This window comes from Metarhizium acridum (genome assembly GCF_019434415.1).
Source record: "Metarhizium acridum strain ARSEF 324 chromosome Unknown scaffold_72, whole genome shotgun sequence".
In the NCBI taxonomy this organism is placed as follows: Eukaryota; Fungi; Ascomycota; class Sordariomycetes; order Hypocreales; family Clavicipitaceae; genus Metarhizium; species Metarhizium acridum.
The window spans coordinates 1,315,581-1,342,234 of record NW_027094019.1 but is presented as its reverse complement, the minus strand read 5'-3'; the positions used below and the strand labels follow the sequence as shown (position 1 = coordinate 1,342,234).

The window sequence follows — 26,654 nt, the reverse complement described above, 5'->3', positions numbered from 1 at the left end:
CATCATGAAGCTGGCCAGTGCTCTTCTGTCACTACTTATGCCCATTTTTGTCACCTTCTTGCATCTTTGGCAGGCGAAAACACTGCATGACGCTGGGCAGTAGACTCCGTAAGTTGTACTCTTCGCCATACTGTACGTAGTATTATTTTGACTCCGTACATTCTGACTTACAGTATGCACGACAGAGGCAGACTGTGCCTCCCCACTTGCACAGAACTCCAGGTAGTCGATGCGTTGCGGTCTCGAGTTGCACATCACCGGATCCTTTTACTCGGAGACCATCTTCATCCACCTACTTACTTAATAGTAATAAGTAGCCAGGCAAGCTTGACAACTACGAGCTATATCCAGCTGTATCCAGAGTTCGCAGTAATTCCCGACCGTCATTGCACAGATCGATGCTACTCTCGGCCATCCAGACAAATGAAACATGATTTAGACTTGCGCACCCATGTGTTCCCCCTTAGCCGCTCAGGGGTCCACACCTTTCACCATCGGAACCAATCGACAGCACTGAGAAGACAAATGGAAGAACCATCCTCCCAGCTAATATGAAAGCTCGCGTCTCTGTACCAAAAGCACGGCCAGGCAAGACACCCTCGTTGACATTGATTCCTCCAGGAAGGGAAAACGCCATCAGGACGCCCTATGTTGCGAAACCTATGCATCCATCGGCCGTCCTGGAGGGCCCATCCGACGAATGCCTTGGCAGTCGGCGGTTCCTGAGACTGCCGTCCGAGCCAATCCACTGCTCAGGCAACGAGACGTGATGACTGGCTGAATCCAACAGCCTCCAGTGAGGGACTCTACGAACTAGTTACTACTACGGAGTAGAAGTACTGCCATTCATTCTCGACCCCAACCAGTGTGGTTCTCCAAATGCATGATAATAGTACCGACCTTGACCTGGTTTACTGTGTCCCTGCCTGGTCAACATTAATCGAGCAAACCTTGGCCTCCGAGCGTAGCAGCATATGACAATACTAATATACTTGATGCGGCGAGTTTGGTTCCTTCTGCTCCACCGATCGATGTACAAGACCCAAGGTGGGCACATTACACGAATTAGGCCCAAGCGGCCAAAAAAAAAAAAGAAAGAAAGAAAGAAACAACTTGTTCATGGCAACAGGACTGCATGAGGCATATGATATGTACCAGGTCTTGCGACCCGGCCTATACACATATACCTTACCGATATCCAGAATTCAAGAAGTTATGGTTCTCTAAGCACATTAACACCGAGCGCTTTTTCGAACATTCGTAGCCAAAGACGACGCAACTTGGAAGCCGCTACAGGAGTCGGAGACACCAATGGAGTGCTCAAAATGACATCTAAGCCAGGACTTGATCACAACCAGCATTGGCAACTAAAAACAAAATACGTATATGTTTCCAAGTCAATCGGTCATGTTTCCGCACAGCAGAGGTCAGTGCAACGTTTATTTACGGCTGCCCCGCTGTTGATTTCTCGCCAAACGATGCGAACGGTGAATGGGCAATGGCAGTCTCACTGACCTCTTTCTCGCAATTTCGGATACGCAGTACACGGACAGTCGAGATCTAGTGTTACTGCGAGAAACTAGACTCAGCTCTGTGACTTCTCCGTACTCCGTACCAATGCAAGCAACAGTGGAGCACATGTGGGCTTCATGCGCTGCGCTTGCCGCTGCTTTATTGGGGCTACACTGTAGTAACTGAGAACCCCTTTTCCAAGTTTCCGTCTTACAGAAGCATTCAGGCCTTTCAACATAGGCAAGTAAGACACCTAATATGATATTGTCCGCAGACTCCCTCTGATGAATTTCTAGCCAACCCAGCCGAGCCGGCCAACAGCCTTCCCTTGCTTGCCTGCATGTTGACAATTTGCGAGACCCCTTGTCGAGTCCAGGTCGAGACCAATAGCCATTTCGACTGGGCACAAATGAGCACTTGAGGGCTATGTTGCTCGGCCTGCTAAACATGAAACATGCCTGGAGCACCGCTTCAGAATGGTCTCCCGTTTGCGATTAATGGCAATCTGGCTCTGGTTGGTCCGCAGATGTCCTCTCACACCCCTTCAACGCTCCATTTCCACGCACCTGCATATGGGCCCTGTCATAAACTGGAGCAGCTAGCACCCATATCCTTACCTCTGGGATGGAAGGTTCGGCCGACAGAGCCATCAGTAGGGCATAGTACGGAGTACGGCTGGGAGAGTTTGGTTGGCAACAGCATCTATGTACTATGCTAACCATGTATCGTGGGAGAAATACAACTCTCTGTGTTCGGCTGTTCCATAGTGAGACCGTATTTACATTATTCGTGAAGACGCATCTCAAGGGCCGTTTGACCACTATGCCGAACCACATGCATGGTGTGACGCTTTGCTCAATAATTTGGGCCGATGCACACTTTCATACCCATCCAAGTCTCGTCACCTATGCTGGGAAGTGACTGATCACCATGCTCTGGACATGGTCATTCGTCACAGAATCCGGGGCGGCAGAACTGTATGCATGATCGGTCCATGAAGGACGATGAAGGGTGGCTTGCATTCCATCATCGCTCGGTTGTTTGAAGCCAATGCCGACACCACCATGATTCACCATTTCCTGAGAAGGACAAAGCACACGGGAAACCCGCCAACCAGGGCGAATGAGCTTGGCAAAAGCACCCAACAGCTGGTTTAATTGGCAAAAAGGTGGATTTGGGTTCGACCAGCGCGGTGTAGGGTAGCAGTTCTTGCCAACAAAGCACGGCGTCTGCTGGACCTAAGTAATAGGCTGAGGAGATGGGTTCGAAGCTGGTTCATGTAGGCAAGGCCTGGAAGCCGCAGATGCCTTGTTTCGGGATATCATTCGAATATTTGAATTTACTGCTTGATCGTCCCGTCTAGCCGACGAGACTCAAAACTGGAACTGGGACTGGGACCGGGACTGGAACTGGGACATACCTGGCATTGTGACGAGGCTGGTCTCTATCTGGATACCTGAATTGGAGATGACACTCGTTGAAAATGCTTCGTGGTTTCGTTTCCTGTCAAAAAGTCTGACCATCATCGACAGGGATTTTCAACAGAACTCAAAATCGAGTTGTGAGTAGCTGCCGATACGGACTAAACTGGGTCGTCAAGATGACATGCATCCGCTGCAAGACCCCTTGGGCAATTTAAAACGACTTGTGGGTGCAGCAACGCCGACAAGACTGCGAAGCCGCAAGGCGATTGGAAGAGTGGCTAAAACGCAAGGCTGGAAAGTTGCAAAGATATCGGCACAATCCACAGCATCGAAGTCTGTGGGCTGCCACTGACGAAAGGATTCGCACATCCGTGCCTGGGGAGATGGACATGCCAACACCACCGCATTACTCCGTATCACGCAACGAGGGAACTCGCCAATCTGAGACCCAGAACGATGACTGGTAAATTATGATCCACACCTTCGAATGGAAGCGCCGTAAACTCGGCCAGCCAGCAGCCAGCCGCCTCCGGGGTGGACTCTAATAAGAGGTTAGTAACAGAGCCAAGCAACCAAGGCGCCGTTTCAGAAGCTGAGGGACGCTGAGGGACGCTGAGGGACGCTGATCTCGGGCCAAAATTAGGCTAAGCTTAAGCTGAGGGAGCCAATCAGGCAGATGAAAAGCTCCCCTGCAAGCGACTCACAGTCGCCATAGCCAAGGTACGCCCACTCGCACAATGTTTCTTTGCATCTGGATGGCGGTCACGGGTCGGATGCCCTTTTCGCCTGTTGGCGAGACGGGCAGTACGAAGAGAACAGCCAAGAGCTTGCTGACTACTCCGTACTGCACGGCTTTTGAACCCCCGTCGCTGAAAAATGTCAGCCGCGCCTGCCATTGGCCTGGGGTGGAGGCCCAGGACCCGCGGAACAGCCAACCAATCGGCTTTAACCGCCGGTATTCTTAGCAGCACGCTGGGCCGAACAGATATCATAGGCTGTGGGCAGCCTAGAAAGAAAGAAGGAATGAATGAATGAGTGAATGAAAGGAAAGAGGACAGGCACCGCTGGCGGCACTGGTAGCAAAGGCAAAAAGTGCCGCCGGATCATGCCATCCAGTCCATCTCACCTAGATTGGGCCGTACTCGCCGCAAGAATCAATCGACGCTGCATATGGTCGCAGGCACCAGGAATAGCAGCCGCAGTGACAACGACTGTCGACATCGGCGACCGATTTCATGACCACAGATGCACAAACACAGTGTTGACAGGTTGCGGTAGGCAGAGAGGCGACAGTCCTGTCTACCGTGTCACAGTCATAACCGGGCATTCCGGCAAGACGGACCAGCCACCCCGCGAATATACAATATACAGGTGACTACGGGCCGGAGGACGGAGTAGGGACCATCAGATTGGGACAAGGTCCAAGAGCCGTACGCGGGGATGATACTCGGTGCTCGCGGGCAGCGTATTCTATTCCCACATGGCCTCGCCTCATCGTCGCCTCAGGCCGGTGTGGAGACGGACCAGACAAGACTGAAAAGACCGAAGAGGCATACTTCGTTGACGCTTCTTCCCTGATGGACGCCACACCGTTTTCAAAGTGGAAATGCCTTCGACTTTTGCGGCGCATTTCCACCGAATCCGAACAATGCGCCGCTTGCCTCTCCCGAAGCTCATGCAGTCGGCCAGATGCCAAACCAGCCGGCTCCGCACCGTGAAATGACCGACTACTGTGCTGCTTTGACAACCATTTTAGCTTCAAGCCTCAACAGCCTCTGGAGTCATCTGCTAGTCCCTTGACGGCGTCCTACGACAGTCCGTCATCGCCAACTTGTTTCCCGAGCTGCGCGCCATCGCCTATCCAACACTCTAGCAGCGTCCTCGTGACGTCTCTTGATAACCGGTTGAGCCATCAGTGCGCCATACTCCGCCAGGTCCGTGGTTCTAACCAGATGCCGTATCGAGTCCTGTCAGCAAGGCTGATACAGCCTACTGCCAACCTGAAACAGGCCCAAGCTTCCTTTCACGTACTGTACTATACAGGACAACACCGAGTTGAACATCTCCACCATTACCAGTCTTGGACGATGACTATCACGCTTCCTTCTGGGCAGCTAACTGTTCCTTATTGGCGTGCCTTGCATGAACTCCAAGTCTGGCTGACAAGCTGTGTCATGCACTCGGTGCCACTTCTCTTTTCCTCTTGACGGCAACGTCTTGATATTATGCAGCTGTGCTCCCTCTAACTCGGCCAAGTCACCTGTATAACCTTACTTGCCACTAGCGAGAGCAAGAGTCATGCGTAGCCCGGCCTGTCAAAGTCCGGCTGTTGCAAGAGAGCCACATTGTCATGTGAGTTGCAGAATATGAAACCCGATACCCGCGCTTTCTAATGGGCTATGAAACAGAGAGGCCGTAGCTTCGTTCTAGAAGAGCCTAGGAGCAGGAGCTGTCCGAATTCGTCGACCTCAAACTCGTCGACATGGCGTAAACGTCCTCCGGAAACACAGCAGAATGGATCATAGCTCTCATCCGAACGTATTCTGGTTTCACAAAGTTGCCTGGCCCGCTCAGCATACAAATCAAGACTACAGAGCTTTTACGACCACCTTGGATATATCGTTCTCGGTGACCGGATGGATTTCCTTGATGCGCTATTGAAGGTGCGATGAACTGGAAGTGGATTGCTCTTGTGACGGATGAGCTGGTGGCGTAGAAGCTAGGCGCTGCACGACGTCGACCTTGACCTGTTTCCAAAACAAGTTGTTGTGCTTTCGTGTAAGTGAACCTCGTGTACGCGAACCGCGGGTTTTTGTTCCGCGGTTTGGGTACAGCTCACAAGGCAGCTTATTGTTTGTATTGCCCCCTCTTTCGATGACGGCCAACATGGAATGCTAGTATAGCGTCCATAATCTCCCCTTGCTGTCATGGTCATGCCGCCGCAGACTACCATCCTCTTTGAGAAGAGATAGACGCCCATCATTTAGTCCGCTGAAAGACCAGGCGGAGCTGACTCCTGTAACACTTAGATATGACGAACAGCGAATAACTTGGCCTTTCCATCTGCACTATTTTCATCTCGGGGCTTAGCCTTTGGTCGTTGGGTGCCTATTACCCGCATAGCTCAACCCACGGACTTGAAAGTCTTGAACTGCCGCCCCTCACTCTGTTATCAACGTCCCCGCATCCTGCAATCCCGCAGTTTCGACTAAGATGGAATATGGGCACATATGATATCATGGGTGATCATTCACAGAGCATTTCATGGGTGGAATTTGTACAACGCAGACGATAGATAGAAATGACAGTACAGTCACCGAGTTTACCTTGCGCTTCATGTGAGAACGACGTTATCAGTCTTGTGTCAAAGATGCGGAGGCATATATCTGAAAAATGACGACGCAGAGGCTTGCTTCACCATGTTGCGAATGGGCCATGAACCAAGCTCAGAAAAGATGGTAGCCGCTAGCACAGAATTCTATTTTTTTTTTTCCTTCTTTCTAAAACAGCATGTCTATGCCGAGCCCATTTGTCGTAACGCATGACAGCATCGGTCAAGTGCTGCCGTCGCAACCAGATTCAGTGGGCATCTGAAACGACTCAAACATCGACGCATCCCTGGATGTCAACACACAGACATATACGACGAGCAATGTGAGGCAAAGATGGAGAATATAGCAAGGGAAAAAAAAATATGGAGAGGGCATGACACTCGGAATCGTGGATGGACCTCTTGGTTCATGGGCGAGCGTAAGCGATGTTGCGTACTTGTCCCCAAGCGATTCCGTATCGTGCCGACCGAAAACTTGAAAAAAAGGGTCGAGTGTCGGGCCAAGATGGCGATGTTTTAGCAACAGCACTACGTACGGAGAATATCGAGCGCGGAGAGCCCCGGTGACGGTTGGCCGGCGCAAGCAAGCATTGAGCGTCCGTCGATGTTCGGGCGGCCCAAACACGCTGTCCCGGCTACCACGTGTGCAAAATGCACCCAAGACAAGGTAGTTGAGGGCGGCAGCGTAAAAAAACGAAGCCCGATTGCAGGCGTGGCCGACGCAGATGAATGAGTCGTAGAAACAAAACTCTTTGGCCTGCCATTTATCCGACGCGGCACCCTGAAGGGAGGGAAGGAGAAGAATAGAAGACGCGAATCGGATGGGACAGGCTTGTGTGCAACAAGACGGAAAAGAAACCGGATTTCAGCCCTCGTCGCCCAGCCAAGTTGTGCTTCTTGCTCTCGCATAGGCGCTTTGCAAAATGCCCTCTCCCCCCCCAGGGAATCTACATCTCAATGCAAGAAGTACAAAACATGTCGTCAGGAGGGGACAGAGAGAGAGCAAAGCACTACTGCAGGAACCCCCTCGTTTCATGGCCATCTATACTCTGCCTCGGTAACAAGAAAAGGGTCTTCTTGATTACTATTTTTTCCCTTTTTTAAGTTTTCTGTAGATTCATCTTCCCACTTGGGCGTTACTGTAGACGCCCGCGCCTGACGACCTCCTGCGTCTATGCAGCTTGGCAGAGATGGGCTGAAACAGGGTCTGGTGAAACGGAGGTGATGCGTCGTTTGGGATTGGCCGTTTTGGGTGGCGGGTTGAGGGTGCTGGGTTTTCAGAGCGAGAGGGGTAATGCTGTGGCTCTGTGGATGGAAGGGTTCTCGGTTGTTGATCTGTCTTATGCGAGGGCCTTGTGTGCTGGGATGAAGCTTGCTGAGGGCGGGGACATCGCCGACCTCTGGTTTCTTTTTGTCATGGTTGGAGTCTGCGTGGCCGTGTGCTTGTGGGTGATTGGTGATGGGCGCTTGAACTTTTGGGGGGACGGGCGGGTAATTGCTTTCGCGGCGAGAGAGAGAGAGAGAGAAGTTGAGCGTCGTGATCACTGGCCTCTTTGCCGCTGGTGGAGTTGATGTTCGCCCTGGTTACATGATGCGTGTTGCTGGAGGCCGCTCACTCTTCTTCACTGTCGAATATTCATCGCAGGCCTTGCAGCAAGTAATGATGTAGATATGGTGACGGAAGCCCCTTTTTTTTTTTTTTTTTTTTTTTTTTTTTTTTGGTTTTCGTGGTAAAGATGAGCCTTGGCCGTCAACTACGAAACTCTTCAAGCTCTCTTCGATTTCATATATCGGTAGTGGAAATCAGGATGATAAAATAGCCCTGCTCGTTCACCTAGAAGGTCTATAGGGTAGGCCAGGAAGGTATTGTATAACTCGATAGTTCAACTTGCATTCATATCTCCGTAGCAGCAGGTGGCCATTATGGTCCGGAATCAACCTCGAAGCAAACTTGATCAGTGTGCATCATTATACATGCCATAACAGCTTCGCAAGCTCACAATGAAAACTGCCAATCACCCCTAGGAAACCTCACATCAAGTGGCTAATCAACCATATATGATATTGTCTTGCTCACATGGCATATACAGCACGCTACGCCCCCTACCCTATTCTTTCACCATAATCTTCCTCATGCTCCCTCTGTCCAAGACAATAAAGCAAAATTGTCCCCCCAACTCCACGGCAGCCATGCACCAGTCCTCCCCCGAGTTCTCATCATCATGAAGGGAAAAAAAAAAAGACATAGCCGGATCCAAGGGAAACCCCAGCGTACAAAGCTACCACGCGTGTCTACATCTCACGACCGCGCCTCCTCAAGCTCCAATTCTAGTTGTCTAATGCGCTCACTCTGATCCTGCGATCCAGAAGTGTTGACTTTTTTCTTCAAGGACTCGACTTCGCCTACTAGCTGGGTGATCTTGTCGTTTTGGACAGTGATAATCTTGGCCTGGTTCTCAAGCAACTGCTTGATCTGGTCCAGGGAGGCTTCGACGCCAACAGACGGCGTGGATGAGCGTGGTACGGCAGCAGTGGAAGCCGTAGTAGGGGTGGGGGTTTTGGGAGGAGGTGCTACCTTGGCTGGTTCGGGAGCAGGGGCAGGCTGCGTCTTGATAGGAACGGGCAGAGGCTTGGGGTCGTTTCGACCAGCAGCTCGCTGCGTTGGTCGTGAGATTTCCTCGAAGCTGGATGTCTCGTCTTGGTCATCCTGATCATCCCCTTCCGTGTCCTGGAACTTGTTGGCCATGTTAGAAATGGAGGCCTTCTGGTCGTTCATGGTGGGCGGGGGACCACGAGAAACAGGTACTGGTTTCTGGGCTTCCTGCCTAGGCTCCTCCTTCTTAACAGGAGCGGCAGCAGGAATAGGTTGAGCGGGGGGCTTATAATCAGATGGCACCTCCTTAGGAGCGCTGCCATCGTAGATGCTCTCCAAGTCAATCTTGGCTGGTATCCCGGTCTTGCCTCTGAGCCACTCCTGTGCGCCGACAGCAGGCTTGGTGCCAACGGCGGGAGGGAAGATATCAGCCTGGAAGGTTTCGGCGCGGCGCGGAACGGTGAAGGAAATGGGCTCGATGTAGCTGTCGTTGACGGTCTTGTAAGCTCGCATAATTTCATTTTCGTGGACCTGCATTCGTTAGCACGTTGGACGTTTGCCGTCTTGTTCTGAGAGTCGGCAAAGCGTACATTGATACCACGTCTGGGCAAGAAAGCGATGCCTCGCTGAGGATCAGGAGACTTGTATTCGCTGAGGAATTCGAACTTGTCGTTTTCATATTCGTAGTAGCGAATGTTGCCATCACTAGGACCACGTTAACAGAGTGATGTCAAATCTATATAGAGAAACAAGTGCTTACCCTTTGCCAGCAAGGTACAGGCAGTTTGATCCCTCATCTACTCAAGTCAGTACTTCCCACTTCCCACCCAAACAACAGGAAATACACCATGCTTGTCCAAGACCTACCCCAGAATGGCATGCAAACACCAGAAATGGAATCCAGCATAGTGAACCCGCCAATCGGCTCCGTCCTTCCCGGTTCCCACAGGCCAATTTGTCGCTCACTCATTCTCGAGAAACCGGTAGTAGCAAAACGGTTGTGCTCGCCCATCCAAACAGCTCTGCTGTTCTTGGCGCCACTATGACCAGCAGCCTCGTGGACCGGCTTCTCCTGGCGAACATCCCATACTCGAATCTTCTTGTCGCGAGAGGTCGTCACGAGCATGGTACCGCTGGCGTTCCACGAGAGACTCTGAACAATGTCGCTGTGCTTCAGGGCGAGAGGAGCCTGGCCAGTACCAACGTCCCAAATCTTGATTGTAAAGTCGCCCGAGGCGGAGGCGAGGATATTCTCGGCGGCGGGGTTGAAGAGCACCTGTCCGACTTTCCTGTCCGACGATAAGGGGTCAGCAGCGTCTGCACTTATCGCCCATGTGCCCCCATGCATAATTCACTTGTCCCGGCGTACCTTGAGTGACCAGCGAGCTTGCCCACAGGCGACACATCAGTAATGTCTTCGGCGTCAGTATGCAGAGTAAAGTCTCTGGGGACCTCCCACACAAACACCTTGCCATCCTCAGAACCGGAAGCGATAATACGATCGTTGAACGGGTTCCTAAAAAAGACGTCGCCGTCAGGGTTGTCCGCAATGGGAAGTCCTTTAAGGAGAAAGGGTCGCAAACCAGTCCGTGTCCAAAACAGTAGCCGTGTGTCCCCGGAAAAGAGGAATCTGGTCGGGCAGCTTGCCCCTCTCGTTCAGGGGGATCACGGCAAAGGCACCACCGCCGGAAGAATCCCAATTGACGGACAAATACTCGGGGTTAACCTGTGAAAGCACCAATGGTTAGCCATAGGGGCTCGGCGCAGGCAGCACAATGCTTGTTCCGGCATTGCGCAGCAAAAGTCAGCGCTTGCGCCGCCGCTTTGTCTTACCTTTACAAGGTTGGTATCCCACGCATTACGACTAATGTGCAGGTTATCGTAGCAAAACTCCTTTCTCGTGGGCTTTCCAAATACATGACCTGTATTGCATCGGTAAGAGTCAGCTATGCCTATTTTTCAAAACAAGATGTCGTCGTGGTCGGCAGGGTCGTGAGCGAAGGGCAAGCAAGGTAGTGAAGTAAGTAGGCGTAGCTTGACATACGGTACTTGGAAGCCCTCACGAATCGGCCGGCCATGATGTTGGATACTGCTGCAGCACAGCTGCAAGGTTAGAGAGGGGGGATGTTCGAAGGGAGGAAGTGAGATGACGAGAAGGGCGTGCGCGTGAGGATTGGAAATTAGACAAAGGTGTCAATCGGAAGTGTTTCGCCAGCTGGTGGAGGTGGACTTGAGGTCACAGGACGGCGGGCAGGGTGACACCAGCAAGGTACATGTACATGTACGCGTACGAGACCCAGGGGGGAGCTCGGAAGTGGGAACAGTCTGGTGTCAACGTCCAAATACCTCCAAGTACCTACTACTAGGTGAGGTAGGAGTCTGGTTCAATGTTGCAGGGTAACACACTGACAGGTACCCGCCAACCGCCTAGAGGCACCAGACTTCAAATGTTGACATACTGTACTTCAATCTGGGGGGCGTCGGTGACAAGTGGCCAGCATTTGAAATACAGACCAGACCAGACACTAGATGGATTGATGTCTGATTCCAGTCCGCCACCGCCAGCGTCTACCTAGTTCTTATTATGTAATAGACGTATAAAGCACAGCAATCAAGAATTACACAGAGTAATACCAAGTACTATTATCAACAGCTCGAGAAATGGGCTCCGTCCAACCCAGTTCAACCAGCACGCCTCCTGGCTGCGCCCCGTTAACGTCGTCAGAATAGAGCGAACATGACTGTTGTATCAACACCCGGCTAGATTATGAGTATGTACCTGATGGCATCACCAAGTTCGGCCTATCGACGACTATCATGACAGCTCGTGGTCATGCTCTATTAACGTCATCAGAATGTGGCTTAATGCCTGGTGATGCTATCAAGTACATACTCATAATCTAACCGGAAATTGATACAACAGTCATGTTTGTTCTCCATCCTCACCTTCTACCAACACCAAAGCGCCCGTGATCTTGTTGGGGCAGGATCTCCGCATTTGAATGGGCACTCGTGTATTTGCCTTTCTCGAAGCCCTTTATCCCACCGGGTGTATTCTCCGTCGCACAAATATAACGCCTTTTCTTGTGGATGATTTCCGTTATCGGGACTTTATCAGCAAGCACCTCAACGAGAGTGTTGGCTCAAAAAACAGCCTGTTCGCCTCTTTTTTGGTAGTATGCTTGAACGTGTTTGCTTTTTTTATTGATAAAGCGACGTCGCATACTAAGACGAGAGGCAGGATCTTCAGGCTTTGTAGTCGATGCGTATGGAGAAGGATGTACTTGACCAGGATCGCGGATGTCAAAGGTCATCCACATTTTGTAGTTTCCCTCATCATCCTCCTGCAAGTCTATATCATCATCAACTTCTACTCGGCATGCGCCTAATTCGGCTCGACGTAGGTATGAAGTCCTCTGAGGAGGGGGTAAGAACAACTCGTAGTACTTCCCCCGGAATTTGCTAGCCTCATCGCTCCAGCCGTGCATAAATCCCCGAGCGCCGCCTTTTATTTGACCAGATCAGGTATCTGGCTGTCGCGCTCTATACTGTACTATACTAAGTATATTAGCGTATACTTCTTCGTGGGCAAATATACTCTGCCACAGACTATAGTACTGCTGCCGTGTACTTACTTGGTAACCTCAAGGAGCGCCGATTTCGTATGCCTATCGTGCACTTGCTTGGTGAGTCCAAGGAGTGCCGATTTAGTAGTGCTGTTGTGTACTTGCTCACGTTCAGCCGCTAGATGATCCTGTGCCGCGTCTTGTTTCCTCGCGGTGTGTCTTGGAGCTTTGAAGTACTTTGGTCTTCTTCTCGTGTAGACGGGTGAACATTGTCATCATCTTTCTCCATTGAAAGACAAGCTTTATTTAGATCTAGGAACTCGAGATCGGGATGGATTTTGACACTCTGGAGACTCGTATGAGTAAATATTATATCGTGAAAGAGGGTCTCAAAAGCCAGATTACCTCTCTAACTTCCTCTGTCAAAGCAAGCCAATCTTCTGCGTAATGTGCAGGTGGCTGTATGGATGTGATGATAGTGGTCCTCACAATAAGCCTTTTCCGAATGACGACGTTACTCTTCGGTTGGTAATTACGCAAAGTACGGCGTCTCGCTTTCGTTTCCTACCTGCATGTGCTGTCATTGCTAAAGTGGTGGAGGCGAGTTGGCCAACAATTGGTAAAGAGCTAAAGCCAAAAGCAAGAAAGGAAAAAAGAGCAGGTCCACGGGCAATATATAATAAGTTGGGCGTAGGAGAGGAGGAGTCTACCAGTCAACGAGCATGCCGACAAACAAGTGTACTCGCAAACGCGGACTCCAGCAAACGCAGTATTCTAGCAACCGAGTCTGCCAGCAAACGGAAGATCCATCCATCCCATGCGCCGGCTGAGGAAGCTGCGAATCTGCAGGTCACGCCATGTGGCATGTATGCACTGCGAATATTATGCACCGCGGATTTCAGTGACCATCCACCAGCCCAAACGCTTCACCTCTCAAGAGTAAAATGAGATTTTCACAGACACTTGGCGCTGTGAATGAGAGCTCGCAAGTTAATGCCATGGCATCCCGCACGCCCTACAAGACCAAAGCAACTTCAAATGATGAAATAGTTCGAATACCACCCGTAAGAAGGCCATAAGAATGCAAAAAGTGCTCTTGAAACCATGACATCGCAGCCATGGGATTCATTGTTGTGGGCAATAATAAGCCATTTTATGAACTCTTCACCCCACCGGGATAATGGCCGGAAGAAGCCTCCGTGGCCTAATGGCTAAGGCGTGAGACTTCTAATCTCAAGATTGGTAAGTGATCCTGTTTCAACAGAAAAAGATAAATTATGCTGACTAGAATAAAGCGGGTTCGAGTCCCGCCGGGGGTTATTTTTTGGCCTTTTAACCCTTTTCCCCCCTATTTTTTGCTAATTTTTTACTATTTTTAGCCTTATTATATAAGATTTTAGTACATCAATTTTAGCTCAATTCTTTTTTTTTGCCCCTTTCTGGGTCTATAATTAGCATATCCCTCTAAATGTGCGAAGGTGCGTTTGCTGTATAATGTATTAGTCCCACATTTCTGTAGTACCGAGAAGGTACCTTTACAGTAACAAAATCAAGCTGGTATTATGTCTTTTAGTGATAAATATAAGGTAGTATTTTATTTGTATAAAGTTATGAAATACTTTTATTATCATGTAATTTCTTCGTAAAATTAAGTATACTTAAATATAAGCTCTCTTAATAGGTGACATTCTAGTTTGGTACAGCAGAGGGATAATGAGGCCTCGCGTTATCTGACAGAACAGGAGGTCGGGCAGGCAAGACAACCAGCCCCACGTTTTATACCACATGTAACAAACGCTCATCGCCAACCCTAACCCAACCCTAAGAGCTGCTATCAGCTGCATTAAAACAGGGGCTAGTATCGGGTGAGCACCTCGACCTGATACCATGTCCTCATATAATCGAGATGCTGGAATCTGCGGCACACAATTTCTGATTTCTGGTCAAGTCACGCAGAAGCTGTCCATTATACTGCACCGAAATGGATGGTCCACGTACTAGCGACACCACCCGCCATGACACTCGTAAAGCCAATATTCGCGACCGACAAATCCGCCAGACATTCCTCCTCAAAAGTTTGACTACCTCCGTCCAAGTGCCTTTTAATCTCATAAAGATGCATCACGACTTCATCATTTGTTGGAAAGTCCGACCCTTTGTGCGCGAGAACATGCCGAACGCAGTGGGTGCATCTCGGTGACGCTGTGACTGGTCCAACCTTCACACTCATTGGCGTCAAGGTAGTGCCTCCATTACGACTTATATTGGTGAATACAAAATTTGTACATACAATCCTGTCATGCCGCCAAATAAACCAAGTCCACAAATCAAATACCGGCGACGCCGCAAACATTCTCAAGGCTGCTAAATGCCTCGCATTGTCCCTACTGTGCTTCAGTCACTCTCTACAAAACGGCCAAAATAGCAAAAAGCTTTCCAAATGCGAAAAGAGGCCAATAGCCTTGAACAAACACTCAACACACAAAGCACGTAAACCGTATATAACTCCAGGTTCCCGAACCTGTCGTGAGCCCGTCGTGAGACTTGGTGTGAGTCTGTGTCTTCGTTGCCTCATGCCATGCGTGTCTGTAAAACAAAGTCCGTAAAGGAAAGAAGAAGGTATAAAACAAGAGGCTGAGGGGTTTGAGTCTATGAGACCGCGCTCTTTGACCGCGAGTGTACACGTCGGCCCTCTGCCTTGCGGCGGAGCTGCTCCTCCCGCTTAAGAACAATCTCACACCACTTCGCTCGTGATCGAACACCGTTCATCTCGTCCATAGAACTATCTCGTCCAAGGATTTCAGACAAGACTCGCATCCACCCTTCCTTGTCCTCAGCAGTGTCGGCGTAAAAGTCGATTACTTCGCCATTATTGAACCGGATGCGGAAGCCTTCCTCAACAAACATGTAACCTTCTTCGTCTTCTGCAAATGCAGATCGTCGGCGCCTGCCACCTTTTCCAGCCGTCTCCTTCTCCGTCAATGCCCTTCGGTCATCAATTAGTCTCTTGGCATTCGAGAGATTGATGGTGGCCCGCGGTTGTCGAGTTGCCTCATGATAAGCAGTCAACTTGGTACCAACCAGCTTAAAATACCGTCGACGCCAGTACTAAAAGTAACACTGTCAGCTACACTTCTTTTTGATTGACTCCGGAATGGTTGCATTTTAAACTCACGGGACAGTCGCCTCCTTGTTGGCTTAAATGGCCTTCCCAGTTGCGAGAAAGCCGTTCTTCAGCAGCCTTGAGTTCCCGAACACACGAGTTCATGCTCTTGGGCATGTCATCATCCGTTGAATTCTTGGGACGAGGTACGAAGAGCAACTGAAGCTCAAGCTTTCCAATTTTATATGGGGCGCGCCGAACAACCGCCGCCGCTGCGTTTCCACGCTTGCTCTTGACACTGCAAGCAAAGCTCTCTTCCTCGGTGGCCCATTCGTTGAAACAGGCAATCTCAGCCATGTATGGTCGGCCAAAGCATCGGTGCTCGTGTTCTTTCAAGCAAACGTATGATCGAGCAAAGCTACCATCCTCGGCGGTTAGAGGAGATAAGAGCTCATATCCTGATGGAGAGCAGTTCCGCTGCCGGGCGAGCGCCTCTCTTTGCTGGCGCTCTTCTTCCTTTTGTCGGAGTTCCATCTCTCTGCGCTTCTTCGGAGATGCAAACACGCGGCTGAAAGTGGAAGTCTTGGTCTTGACAGGCTTGTTTGCTGTCTGTGCATTCAGGTATGCGGGTTTCTCTAGCTTGACATTGAGCGTCAACTGGAATTCCAAGTCGTTTGGCACCACCAACTCAAACTCTTGTCCAATGGGGGCATTTCTGGCTAGTTCAAGCCAGGCTGTGGTGACACAGTGGACGCCGTTGTCCAAAGTGAGGCTGAACCAAGTTCTCTCATTCTTTGGCAAGGGAAGATCCAGGTCCTTGACTCCCATGACCTTGACAAAAAGTCGGCCCCTCTCACCGCTGTCAATGGTAGCGACTTCGGACTGAAGGTCTTCCTCAAGCCCATGGTTGATAGTTGTGGCATTGCTATCCCCGCCAGGCAGTGGTGGAATAGCATCGCTGGCGCCGGTGATACGCTTGCGCATGCTGCGTGGGCGAGTCTCTCCGTTCCACGGCTCTACCACCCAGGTTTCTGGGCGGCCTTGCTTGACGGGAGAGCTCTGAGCAGTTCTCGCCCTGCTGTGGTCGTCGCCGTCTTTGTCGCTGGCCGTAATAACCTTTGTATTTTGTCGCATGAGATAGCCTCGTTTTTGTGCCTCAATGACACGTTCAAAGTCTTGATCAAGGCTGAGGCCCATATCAATGTCTAGAGTAAGGCTGCGATTTTTGAAGCTTGGGTGACGTGCGATGAACTCGTCTTGCTCCAACAACCCCTCGATACCCATATCCCGTGACATGCGGTTGCGGTGTTTCTCAGGGATGGGTGGCACCTCGGGCACCTCACGACTTACCTGTCTGCGAGCTTCGCGCATGGCAGCAAGGTCCGAGGGGGTATTGGAGAGTCGAACCTTGAGCTTGGCCCCAGAGGCTTTGATAGTGGCAATTTTCTCGGGAATGGCAGGAGGGGACTCGGTCCTTTCTTCCTCAACAGGGTGGTGAATGACTGAGCCAGGACTGCCGGGCTCGTCTGCAAATTCATCATCAGGCCCACCCCAGCCACTGCCATCGTACTCTGGTTTCGACATGCGTCGAGTAGGCGTTGCGGGTCGTTTGGGAGGCTCAAGAATCTCTTGCTTAGTGCTTGTCTCACTCTCATGTATAGCTTCGTGCTTGACCGGCTCTTCAACCGCCTTGGGGGACCTGAACGGGTCATCCACCCCATCGAAGCCCAGTCCAGTTGTGAAGGGTTCTAGTTTCAGACGATGGTGGGGTGAGTGGTCTTGCTTCTCAGAGGTTGCTGCAAGCTCCTCAGTTTGCTGCGTAATCTGGGGCTGCTCAACGTATTCTTCCTCAGTCTGCGCTCCTTCTGCTACATCCTCATCGAGGGCCAGAGTTTCTTCCTCGTAGTAATCCAGGACATCCTCGTCCTCACCGTCTTCAGAATTTCTTGTGATGATGACGCTTGCTTCCTGCTCATAGTCGGACTCTACCAAGGAATCTTCCGTTGATGGGATAGGAACGTCCGGATCCAGATTCATAACGGACTCTTCTGCGTGCGGCAACAGACTCCTCTGGTGGCTGGCTGCGGGAGACGAGAAGTGGTGTCCAGAGCGGTCATCAACGGCGTTGTTACCGTTTACACGGCGCATAATGGATTCTCTGGAGATTTTGGGTGGCGTTTGAAAGTCTATCCCCGAGATATCTCCAATGGTATCATCGACCTCGAGAGCCTCCAGCGCCGTCTCGGACTCGGCCTCGGAGTGTGGAGTTCCGCCTCTCTCACGGCCGGCCCCACGTCGCATTCTACGCTCCCGCTGCTGCTCAGCGGCGGTTTTGCCGTCGGCATTATCGTCTGAGAGCATCATAAGCTTCAGCCGCTCCTCCAGGGTCATCTTTTGACTACCAAAGCTCTGGATATCAGATTTGGATGCGAATGCGGGTGGAGGGACGGGCAGGCTTCTGTGCGAACCGCCGAGCATTCTCTCTGCCGTCGCGGATAGCCCGGGAGAGGCCCGGTTTGAGCCTGAAGACTGGCTTCTAGAGTGGCCTGCGCCTGGCAGAGGAGGCAGTGGTCGATGGTCTCCGTTGGAGGTGGCAGAGTCAGAACGCTTGTTGGTAGGGGTTGTTCGACCGGTAGCCGCCATCATTGAGCCAGGCTCCGGTATTGGGCTGCTTTCAAACTTGCTGGGATCCAGAACGCGGTGAATCACGGGGCTCTCACCGCGCCAGTCGTCGGGCCCAACAACAGGAGTCTTGTCAGTGTCTTCAAGGGACTCGTCAAAACTTTCGTCCTGGACGTCGACATGGGCGGGGTCATAAAGGTCGTCGTCGTCGTCGTCGTCGTCGTCGTCGTCCTCAACTGAGTCGTAGCTGCCCTCTCGTGAATTTGTTCCGATAGATGAGAGGTCCGGTGTGGCCATTTCATACTCATTGATCTGAGGCGGCGCAGCGTCAAAGGTGACACTCTTGTGATGCCGGCTCAGGTAGCGGCCGTCAGGAAGTTCCTTCTCGCTCAAAGACGAATGCCCGGACCAAGTACCGGCGTCGGGGTCAAATGTGTTCTTGTTGAATTTGGTTGGTGAAAGAGAGGACTTGGTTGGGGAGGCCTGGTCTTTGCTTGGAGATCTCGCTGACTTTTGAGTAATCTCAGGCAGCTTAGGTGATATCTTGGACGGGCTCATCATAGACAGACTCGACCTGTTGTCGGGTTCTTGAAGATCTGAGTCTGAGGAGCGAAAACCACCAGAGCTCGACGAAGACGTAAGGACGCTTCCTTGGACCTTTGCCAGGGGTCTCTCAATGTGCGGGATTCTGGTAGGGTCATATTCTTGCTTCTGCTCCAGCGCCAAGATGTTGCTGTTTCTCACACGGGACGCCCTCTGGAGGCGCTCAATGGAAGAACGGCGGTTTGGCGATGGCGAACCAGAACAGGCGCCATGAAGCATGTTCTCAGAGTTGCGACTCTGCCAGAAGAGTCTTGGTGAAGTGGAAGAATCCAGCGGTGAGGACTGGAATGGCGAAGAGTCGTTGCCGGGCAGCGCAGCCCTCTATATCAGAAGTGTTAGAATAAGAGATGAAGACAGTAGGAAGTTAATGGAGACGGGGGGAGACTGTGCGGCATGAAACCAAATGCACGAAGCCGCGAGAACCGGTGGGGAAAGGGGGGGGGGGATCAAGTGGTAGGACAGAAACACAAGAGATCATTCAGATACCAGAGACAACCAGCCACATCAGGGGCGCATGAACAATAGTAGTTGCAGTAATGGCAGGTGATCTGGGGGTTGGGAGTTTTTGTGGGAGGCATGTGCATGGGCATGCAACCAACCTTGGGAGAATACGGCTGCCAGCTTGGCGAATTTCGTCTCTTCTCCGCTGGTGATATCTCGCTCAACGGACGAGGAAGCGGGCTGGCCATCAACTTCTTTGGCGAAGATGTTGGCGTGTTCTTGGCGATGCGAAGAGGATGCACCTGAGATCCGAGCGTTAGTGTGATGCGAAGGAGCAGATGCAAAAAGGGTCAAGTTTGCCATACCGGTTCGGTGGCCATGGTGACCACAGCTTGGTTTGTTCTGGTGTTGCAGGGTCAAACAGTTGAGGAATGTGTCGAATCGCAGAACGGCAGCAGAGTAGTGCGATGTGGACGTTTGGAATGCTGTTGAGCGGCTTGGCCAAGTTGGTGTTGTGGGAGGATTCAAAACACACAACATTAGCAAACAAATCTGGCGCAATACAAGCTGCTTCGTTGCCTTTCCACTGCAATCAATGAGGCTGGACGAGGCGACGCGAATCGACCTGCACGATCCGACTCGTCACGATGCGTCGACGGGGGAATAGCGAGGCGGACTGACTGGGAAACGGCCAATCTACACAACTTCTCGCAGTGTCATCCAAGAATGAATGACGCTGACGATGAGGAGTCGGGCTGACGAAAGGAGAGTGGCAGCACTTAAGGAATGCAAATGATTGATAGTAGACGACATTGTCGAGGCGCATGATTGGCCTGGGCTGGATAAACAGTGCCGGGGGGATTCGAGGGGGGTTGTCCCGGCAACCGATGGTCCCAGCGCCGAGGCAGCCATGAACCCACCAGAGCCCGCCATGCAACCCGCCATGCACCCGCCATCGTGCCACCGTTTAGCACCTGCCGCGAACGGCCCCAGCACTTGAGGGCACCTGGTGGCCGCGAGCAGCCCCGTGACGCCCTACAACGAACCAGTAGCACGACGTCGCAGGGAACACACACTGGCAATGCAGAACGCACAGGGGGGGGGGGTCGACTGGTCCATGTTGGGGCCTTGTCAGCTGCAATCCGATGGCTCCAGTGCAGTCTGACCCCGCCGCACTTGCATCTCGAGCGCTAGACGCCTGCAGCTGGAGACTTGAAGCTATTTATTCATCGCCCCATGAGCCCACGACTCCATGGACTCCATGAGCGCGCCATCCTGGTTCGCTGCCATTGACTTCCTCAAGTCTGGTACGGTACGGAGTACTCCGTACAAACACAATACTAGACTCATAATTAATACTCCGTACCCGCCATCGGCATCTTGATCATCCCCCATGGAGTCGCCATGGCAGCGAAGCCCAGATAAGCCAGGGTCTCCAGACACGACATGGGCAAAACAATGGAATGGAACCCGCCCACTGCTGTCTGCACACTGGTGGGACATGGTCAATTGATGGCTCGTATGAACCCGTCTGTGATGGATAGCATGTATGCAGCCTGCCTCCTCCTGCACGTCATTGCTGACGGCTGCACATGTGCCATGGGGGTTTCCGATGAGGAGGTATCAATTCCTGTCTGGATTCTGGAGAGCCATTATCTTTGTTTCACATGGTGCATATCGCATCGTGCATGTCGTACGGAGTAGACAAGAGCCAACGTTAGAATCAAGGTCTCTCTGCCCGATGATCGGCACTTTGTGTCCAACGTTGGCTTGTTTCAACTCTGCCGGGAACTGGGAGCAGGTCAATGGCAAAATACCTCGTATATGCCGTACGAATCGTCTCCTCCGCCTGTTCTCTCCACTCCTACCATTGATTCAAAGCCTTGTAACCTTGTCATCGTGCAGTGGTGCACAGAGATTGGCGATCGGAGCATGTTGAAAACTCGGTATGTGTTTTCATTAGTGCCCTGTTCCTTGGCCAACGGCCCATGCAAGGAAACATTGTGTAAACAATTGTTGCCGTTGTCGTGGATGCCTCAGCCACCACGACATGCGGAAAAAAAAAAGGCGCGCATTCAAATAAAACAACCTTGGGCTCTGTATCAGAAGCAGCGATGAAGAGAGAAAAAAAAAGTTCACCTGCGTTTGCCCCCACCAAAAACAGGTCTTGCACTCTTGACTATTTAAACGTATCAGTGCGGCGACTCCCGCGTCTTATGAGACGGCTCATTATTCTTTGGGCAAACCACCCCAAACATATCATGCTCTTGAGTCATCCTTTGCATATGTTCGGAACATTCCTCTTCTTTCTATTGTATTTTACTCCTCCTGCCTTCTATTCCAAGCCACGCAATCATCAAACTTGACCCCGTTTCCACCAAAACAGTCCAGTGCACTACCAATAGTCAAGTCGACTTTGCCCCCGCTGAGCCGCTTCACGAGATCCAAGTCTTCCAGATTCCGCCCTCCACCAGCATAAGTGACGGGGATAGAGCACCACTCCGCCAGTCTCTCCACTAGCTTCACGTCTATGCCCTTCTGCAGGCCCTCATTGTCTGCCGCATGAATCAAGAACTCGGAGCAATACGGCTCCAGGGCTTTGATAGATTCTGGTTCCACGGTCAGCCAAGCCGTCAACAAAGTCCGTACCCTGGAGTCCCATTCCCGGCCAGCCACCTACCTTGATTGATCTCCATGTCAGTTATTGTTTGCCATTTGTCCATAGCCACAAACCATGTCGCTTCACCGCGCCGGCGACAACTCAAGTCAATGACTAGTCTGTTCTTGTCGCCCCCCAAGGCTCCCAGAACGCCGTCTAGTCTTGACTGGCTAAATTTCCCTTCCGGGAAGAGATAGGATGTAATAATGACCTGGTAGTGTTCCCATTAGCCTCCGATATTGCGAATTGTCTTCTGCCCGGCTCATGGAACCAACCTTGGAAGCCCCCGCGTCCACCCACTCCTTTGCGTTCTTGTCATTGATTCCGCCGCCTACTTGCAAGTGACCTGGCCACGCCTGCAATGCCTGCTTGGCAGGCTCCGTGTTTCCCGGCCCCAGCATGATGACATGAGCGCCCTCGAGGGAATTGCTCCTGTACAACTCTGCAAAGTGAGACGGAGGGTGTTGTGACACATAATTCGTTTGCAGGGCCGACGAGGCACTGTCGAGAGTCCCGCCGACAATTTGTTTAACCTGGCCGGCGTGCAGGTCTATACACGGTCGGAATCGTGTCATTATAACGGTTAAGCCGCGCTCAAGGCTCAATTGATGTAGTCTTGCTTGAGTATGGATGAGTTTTCATGCTCCGATGTGGATGGGATGAGATGAAGTTGATGGTGGGGCAGGTCAAAGTGACGCAACAGCAGCCGTTCGTCTCGGGAAGGAACTGGACCACGACCAACCAGACACTTCCTCTTTTACCTTTTTTTTCTTCTTAAACTTTAACCTCGTACGCCGCGTTCCAGTTTCAGAATCGAATATATTGATTATACACTGTAGTATAGGCTACTGTCGCTTAATGATTACCTTTAAAATTTTAATCTTTTGAAATCACCTGCATGACACTTCTCCTTTTCCGTCTAGTCCAGTCTGTCTACATTTTATCACGGCCATACTTTTCACCTACTCTAATCCAATTCCACAAAGCTGACAGAGAGAAAAGAAGAACCATTCGGGAAATGGCACGTCATGAAATCTAAGCTGCCTCCTTCCTCTTTTTCTTCTCATCGTGAGCTTTTTGCGCCTCCTCCTTTAATTTTTGGTCATCTGGTCGACTCAACTCCACCTGTGGCATGAGGAAAAATGCCAGGACAAATGCAAATGCGGCCAATGATGCGCCGATGATGAAAATAATACGGAACCCTCGTTGGTATGCCGGGAAAAGGATAGCCCTGATACGGTCGGCTTCTTCTGGAGATACTTCTCGGAGATATTCCTGTGGATTGCTGAGCAGGACTTTGGCTGCCTTTGCATCCAGATTGAGGGATGAAAATGCTCCAGCCAGAATGTTGTTGCTGCACACTATCAGTACGTTGGTATACAGTAGGGAAGGGGTTGATGTGCAGGTTTTGGCTCACATTACAGTCCCAGAGACTGCAAGTCCAAGGGTTGACCCGAGATTTCGGACGAAACTATTCCACGCTGTTAACATCTGCCGGTTTAGGGGGCGGGTTTTCCCAATCTCTTCTTTTCTTTTTGCACATACTTGCGAAATGAAGTGACGATTGCCATGTCGCGCCGCTCAACACCGGCCTGTGTTGCAATCAATGCCCTGGGTGAGTTAGATGCGAAACTCTATATATATGTGTTAAGTTGCGGCAGAACCAACTTACGGCTGCAATGTGTTGCCAACTCCAACACCAATCAGTATAGAGTAACCAATCTGTTTACCAAGCCCGGTGGTTTCGTCCAAAGTCGACATGAGACCAAGGCCAACGGCCCAGCATACCCAGCCAAATAAAATGCATTCCCGGTACCTACCGATCCAGTGTACAATCAAGCCGGAAAGAGTGCTGCTGATGGTTTGAATGATGGTGATGGGAAGAAGAAGAGCCCCTGACTTTGTGGCAGAGTATCCATACACGAGCTGGTAGAACGACGGGACATAGTACACTTGCATGACAAAGTTCCATCCGTTGATGGCCATTGTCAGGCATGCGCCATTGACGATCTTGGACTTGAAAATATGGACTGAGGCATGTCAGCGGCTCACGAGGCGAAAATTGACAGAAAGAAGCGGGCCACTTACGAGGCACAAGAGGATACTTCGGTCCTTTCCACTGCCACAAAACGAAGCCAATCGAGACAAGCACACCAATCACCATGGTCGTGATGACTTGCACGGAATTCCACGAGTACTTCGCGACCTCCCCAAGTCATGCCCAGAATGAAGATGGTCATGCCGGCGAATGCCAGGAAAATTCCGCCGAAATCGACAGCCTTTAATTTTCTGAAGATGTGTTAAAAAGGAGAAGAAAGTAGACAAAACCCTGGGCTGGACTATCGCAGCACAAAAAGACTTACAGCTTCCAATCTCCCTGGACCTTCTTCAACGGCATGAAAAAGATGACACAGCCCGTCGTGAGGGCAGTCAATGGAAGATTGAGACGGAAAATCCACCGCCATGATTCAGAGGACTTGGACGAAAGAGCACCTCCGATGACGGGGCCAATACCGTTTGCAATGGCTACAACAGCACCCTTGACACCTTCATCAGCTTAGAAACGAAGAGCAGGCTCGGCTGCAAGGTTTCCTACCAAAATCCCTTGGTACTTTCCTCTCTCTCGCAAAGGCACGACGTCACTGACAATGAGCTGCGCGACAGTCATCAAGCCACCGCCTCCAATGCCAGTAAAAGCGCGGAAGACGGTCAGTTGCAGCACGGATTGAGCAAGAGACGACGCCAAAGATCCGACAAAGAATATGGCGAGCCCAGTTAGCAGCACCACTTTGCGGGACCAAATGTCGGAGAGTCGGCCGTATAGCAATTGTCCCACGGTAGACGTTCTATTCGTCGCATTAGCGAACGGCATTTTTCTGCACGTCGTAGAGGTACTTGCATGAAATAACCACTGGCAATCCATGATACTTGGTCTGTTGATCCCAGAGCTCGCCCTATGATGTACAAACTTGTCGCGAGGGTGGTCTGGTCCATCAAAGCTAATAGGTCAACGCTGGCACAGGCGAGAAAGATCTGTGGCTGTCAGTATGAAGTCGACAGAGTGAAATTATTCCAGAGAGATCGGTCCGTATTACCGTAACGATTGTCCGCTTGGGAACATAGTTCGTCTGTTCGTTGAACCGGTGTACCTTGGCGACGTCGCCGTCGCTATCAGACGAGGCAGACGCATCGGCAGATGGGCTTGCTGGCACATCTACCACTACGGCGGGTTCCTGTGCCTGGGCTGACGACTCTTTGCCCATTATTTCCGATTCGAGGTGGCAAGATGCTGCTGGTTTGATCAGTGGTCATCGACTCATGCATGGCCTCTTGGAGCGAGGTACGAGAATTTGAACTTGGAGACCAAGTCGGGCTTGCGAGAGGGACAAAGCAAGAATCGTCTCGAGCGTGGCCAGGAATGAGTCGGCCGGGTTTTGCAAGCAGCTTGAAAAGCTTATCGATTACGACAAATAAACGACGGATACCAGACGTTTGCGAACCTGTATGACCAATAAATGTGAGGGAATAATGTCAGGGTCTTGGTCGAGATCCTCTCGGCCCTTGTTCATCAACGACAAGGTTTGAGGGCCATTGAGCACGTATGTCATGGTACGGTAATACTTACGTTGTATCAGAAGGGCAAGATCCGTCCATACAGCACGGAATTTGTGAACAATGCGCCCTACTGGCCCACGTCGCCAGTCTCCCTGATAATGGTCTAGTCCCCCTTCTTCGGCAGGTTTTGCCGTTAAGCAGTCAGCAAAAAAGCAACCATCCACGGGCCCGTATAGTTGTGGCCAGAACAAGCTTAACGAAATGGCAAGCCAAGCAAGTCCGATGAGTGGAGAAGCATAAAACTTGGCTCCAACCGCGAAAGCCTACTTAACTTGTCAGATTGTCCGAATGGCTTCGTGATGGTCGGTCACATCGTTTCCGCCCCTACTTTGTCCGTCTTTGCGGCCGTTGAAGCGCCCACGCGAGGTTGCCATGTCATGATATACAGCTCTAGTCCGTGGTTACACAAACCCCCAGGTGAACTTTTACTGCATTCCTCACGGCGATTTAGATTACCACCGTGGACCGGGGGATGATATGTGCGGCAACCTTGAGAGACTTTGAGCGTATTTGAGAAGCCAGCTTTCCTATTCCAGAAGGATGTGGTTGGCGATTCCTGGTCTAGAGCAAACAGGGAGGAGATCGGCGCCGTCTGTAAGGGTCAAAAGTCAAAGCCCATCTCCACCAGCGACCGCGATCTTGGCGATTGTAGGTGACCTGGGCAGGGAGGTGAAACTATCAGGGTGTGCTCTCGACTCCGAGGACAAGAAAATCAAAAAGCAAGAGAAAAAAAACGCATCGTCGAGCCACGCTGCAAAGATTGCCTGAAGGTTGTGTGTGCTACGGGACGGATGAACGAGGGACGTCTCGCATAAGCAGCACATCTTGCTTGGTGGTCTTATTCCTACCCTGATGGACAGACATGGGTGAGATTTTACTTTTCTTTTGGTTTCTTTGTTTCTAGCTCTATGCATTTCGCCCAGGACAACAAGGTACTTGTTAAGCACTGTCAAATTATATCACGATGATTGGTATTTCTTAAGTTATCCATCAGATAAGAAACCCCACACTTAATTAACCCCAGGCGTTGGCCCATCTCGGTCCCAGCAAGATATGTCACTGTCAGTCTAAACGCAATATAACAACAACAACACATTGCCGCCCCCTGGTTCTCTTGGCGGATGCAGCTGGCGACTGAAACCCAATGGCGCGCTGTCCTAGGCAAAGACATCCGAAGATCATGAC

The 26,654-nt window shown here is 51.2% G+C and overlaps 8 protein-coding genes across 8 annotated transcripts; 1 reads left to right on the top strand and 7 right to left on the bottom strand.

Moving 5' to 3' along the window:
• The first annotated feature begins 7,125 nt into the window (after positions 1-7,125).
• Positions 7,126-7,984, top strand: J3458_022595 (uncharacterized protein). Its single transcript, XM_066123086.1, has one exon. It carries the CDS (start codon positions 7,492-7,494, stop codon positions 7,837-7,839), a length of 348 nt encoding a protein of 115 aa, XP_065975886.1. The 5' UTR covers positions 7,126-7,491; the 3' UTR covers positions 7,840-7,984.
• On the bottom strand, positions 7,193-11,095 carry CRN1 (Coronin-like protein crn1). Its single transcript, XM_007808748.2, has 8 exons — positions 10,905-11,095; positions 10,694-10,782; positions 10,444-10,586; positions 10,230-10,376; positions 9,728-10,149; positions 9,621-9,657; positions 9,451-9,565; positions 7,193-9,391 (listed from the first exon to the last, which is right to left on the bottom strand). Exons 1-8 carry the CDS (start codon positions 10,936-10,938, stop codon positions 8,567-8,569), a joined length of 1,812 nt encoding a protein of 603 aa, XP_007806939.2. The 5' UTR covers positions 10,939-11,095; the 3' UTR covers positions 7,193-8,566.
• Positions 11,096-12,003: 908 nt separating this feature from the next.
• On the bottom strand, positions 12,004-12,348 carry J3458_007188 (uncharacterized protein; the record flags this gene model as incomplete). The annotated part of the gene is made up of 1 exon (XM_066119248.1): positions 12,004-12,348. One exon carries the CDS (start codon positions 12,346-12,348, stop codon positions 12,004-12,006), a length of 345 nt encoding a protein of 114 aa, XP_065975885.1.
• A 2,044-nt stretch (positions 12,349-14,392) lies between these two features.
• Positions 14,393-14,779, bottom strand: J3458_007187 (uncharacterized protein; the record flags this gene model as incomplete). Its single annotated transcript, XM_066119247.1, has 1 exon — positions 14,393-14,779. One exon carries the CDS (start codon positions 14,777-14,779, stop codon positions 14,393-14,395), a length of 387 nt encoding a protein of 128 aa, XP_065975884.1.
• Positions 14,780-15,075: 296 nt separating this feature from the next.
• BUD4 (Bud site selection protein bud4) lies at positions 15,076-19,575 on the bottom strand (the record flags this gene model as incomplete). Its single annotated transcript, XM_007808749.2, has 4 exons — positions 15,076-15,534; positions 15,602-19,075; positions 19,354-19,497; positions 19,561-19,575. The coding sequence occupies 4 exons, from the start codon at positions 19,573-19,575 to the stop codon at positions 15,076-15,078; spliced, it is 4,092 nt and encodes a 1,363-aa protein (XP_007806940.2).
• A 1,939-nt stretch (positions 19,576-21,514) lies between these two features.
• Positions 21,515-22,429, bottom strand: HIS6 (Enzyme that catalyzes the fourth step in the histidine pathway; the record flags this gene model as incomplete). Its single annotated transcript, XM_007808750.2, has 3 exons — positions 21,515-21,804; positions 21,876-22,065; positions 22,130-22,429. The coding sequence occupies 3 exons, from the start codon at positions 22,427-22,429 to the stop codon at positions 21,515-21,517; spliced, it is 780 nt and encodes a 259-aa protein (XP_007806941.1).
• Positions 22,430-22,889: 460 nt separating this feature from the next.
• J3458_007184 (uncharacterized protein) lies at positions 22,890-24,018 on the bottom strand (the record flags this gene model as incomplete). The annotated part of the gene is made up of 5 exons (XM_066119246.1): positions 22,890-23,208; positions 23,272-23,325; positions 23,400-23,465; positions 23,527-23,884; positions 23,943-24,018. The coding sequence occupies 5 exons, from the start codon at positions 24,016-24,018 to the stop codon at positions 22,890-22,892; spliced, it is 873 nt and encodes a 290-aa protein (XP_065975883.1).
• Positions 24,019-24,213: 195 nt separating this feature from the next.
• Positions 24,214-24,726, bottom strand: J3458_007183 (uncharacterized protein; the record flags this gene model as incomplete). The annotated part of the gene is made up of 2 exons (XM_066119245.1): positions 24,214-24,393; positions 24,451-24,726. 2 exons carry the CDS (start codon positions 24,724-24,726, stop codon positions 24,214-24,216), a joined length of 456 nt encoding a protein of 151 aa, XP_065975882.1.
• Between the last annotated feature and the right edge of the window lie 1,928 nt (positions 24,727-26,654).

Coding starts and splice junctions, on each gene's coding strand:
- J3458_022595 (XM_066123086.1), top strand. CDS start 7,492: ATGCGTCGTTTGGGATTGGCCGTTTTGGGTGGCGGGTTGAGGGTGCTG.
- CRN1 (XM_007808748.2), bottom strand. CDS start 10,938: ATGGCCGGCCGATTCGTGAGGGCTTCCAAGTACC. Junction 10,377..10,443: donor ACTGTTTTGGACACGGACTG/GTTTGCGACCCT, acceptor CGTCTTTTTTAG/GAACCCGTTCAACGATCGTA. Junction 9,566..9,620: donor CTGTACCTTGCTGGCAAAGG/GTAAGCACTTGT, acceptor ACGTGGTCCTAG/TGATGGCAACATTCGCTACT.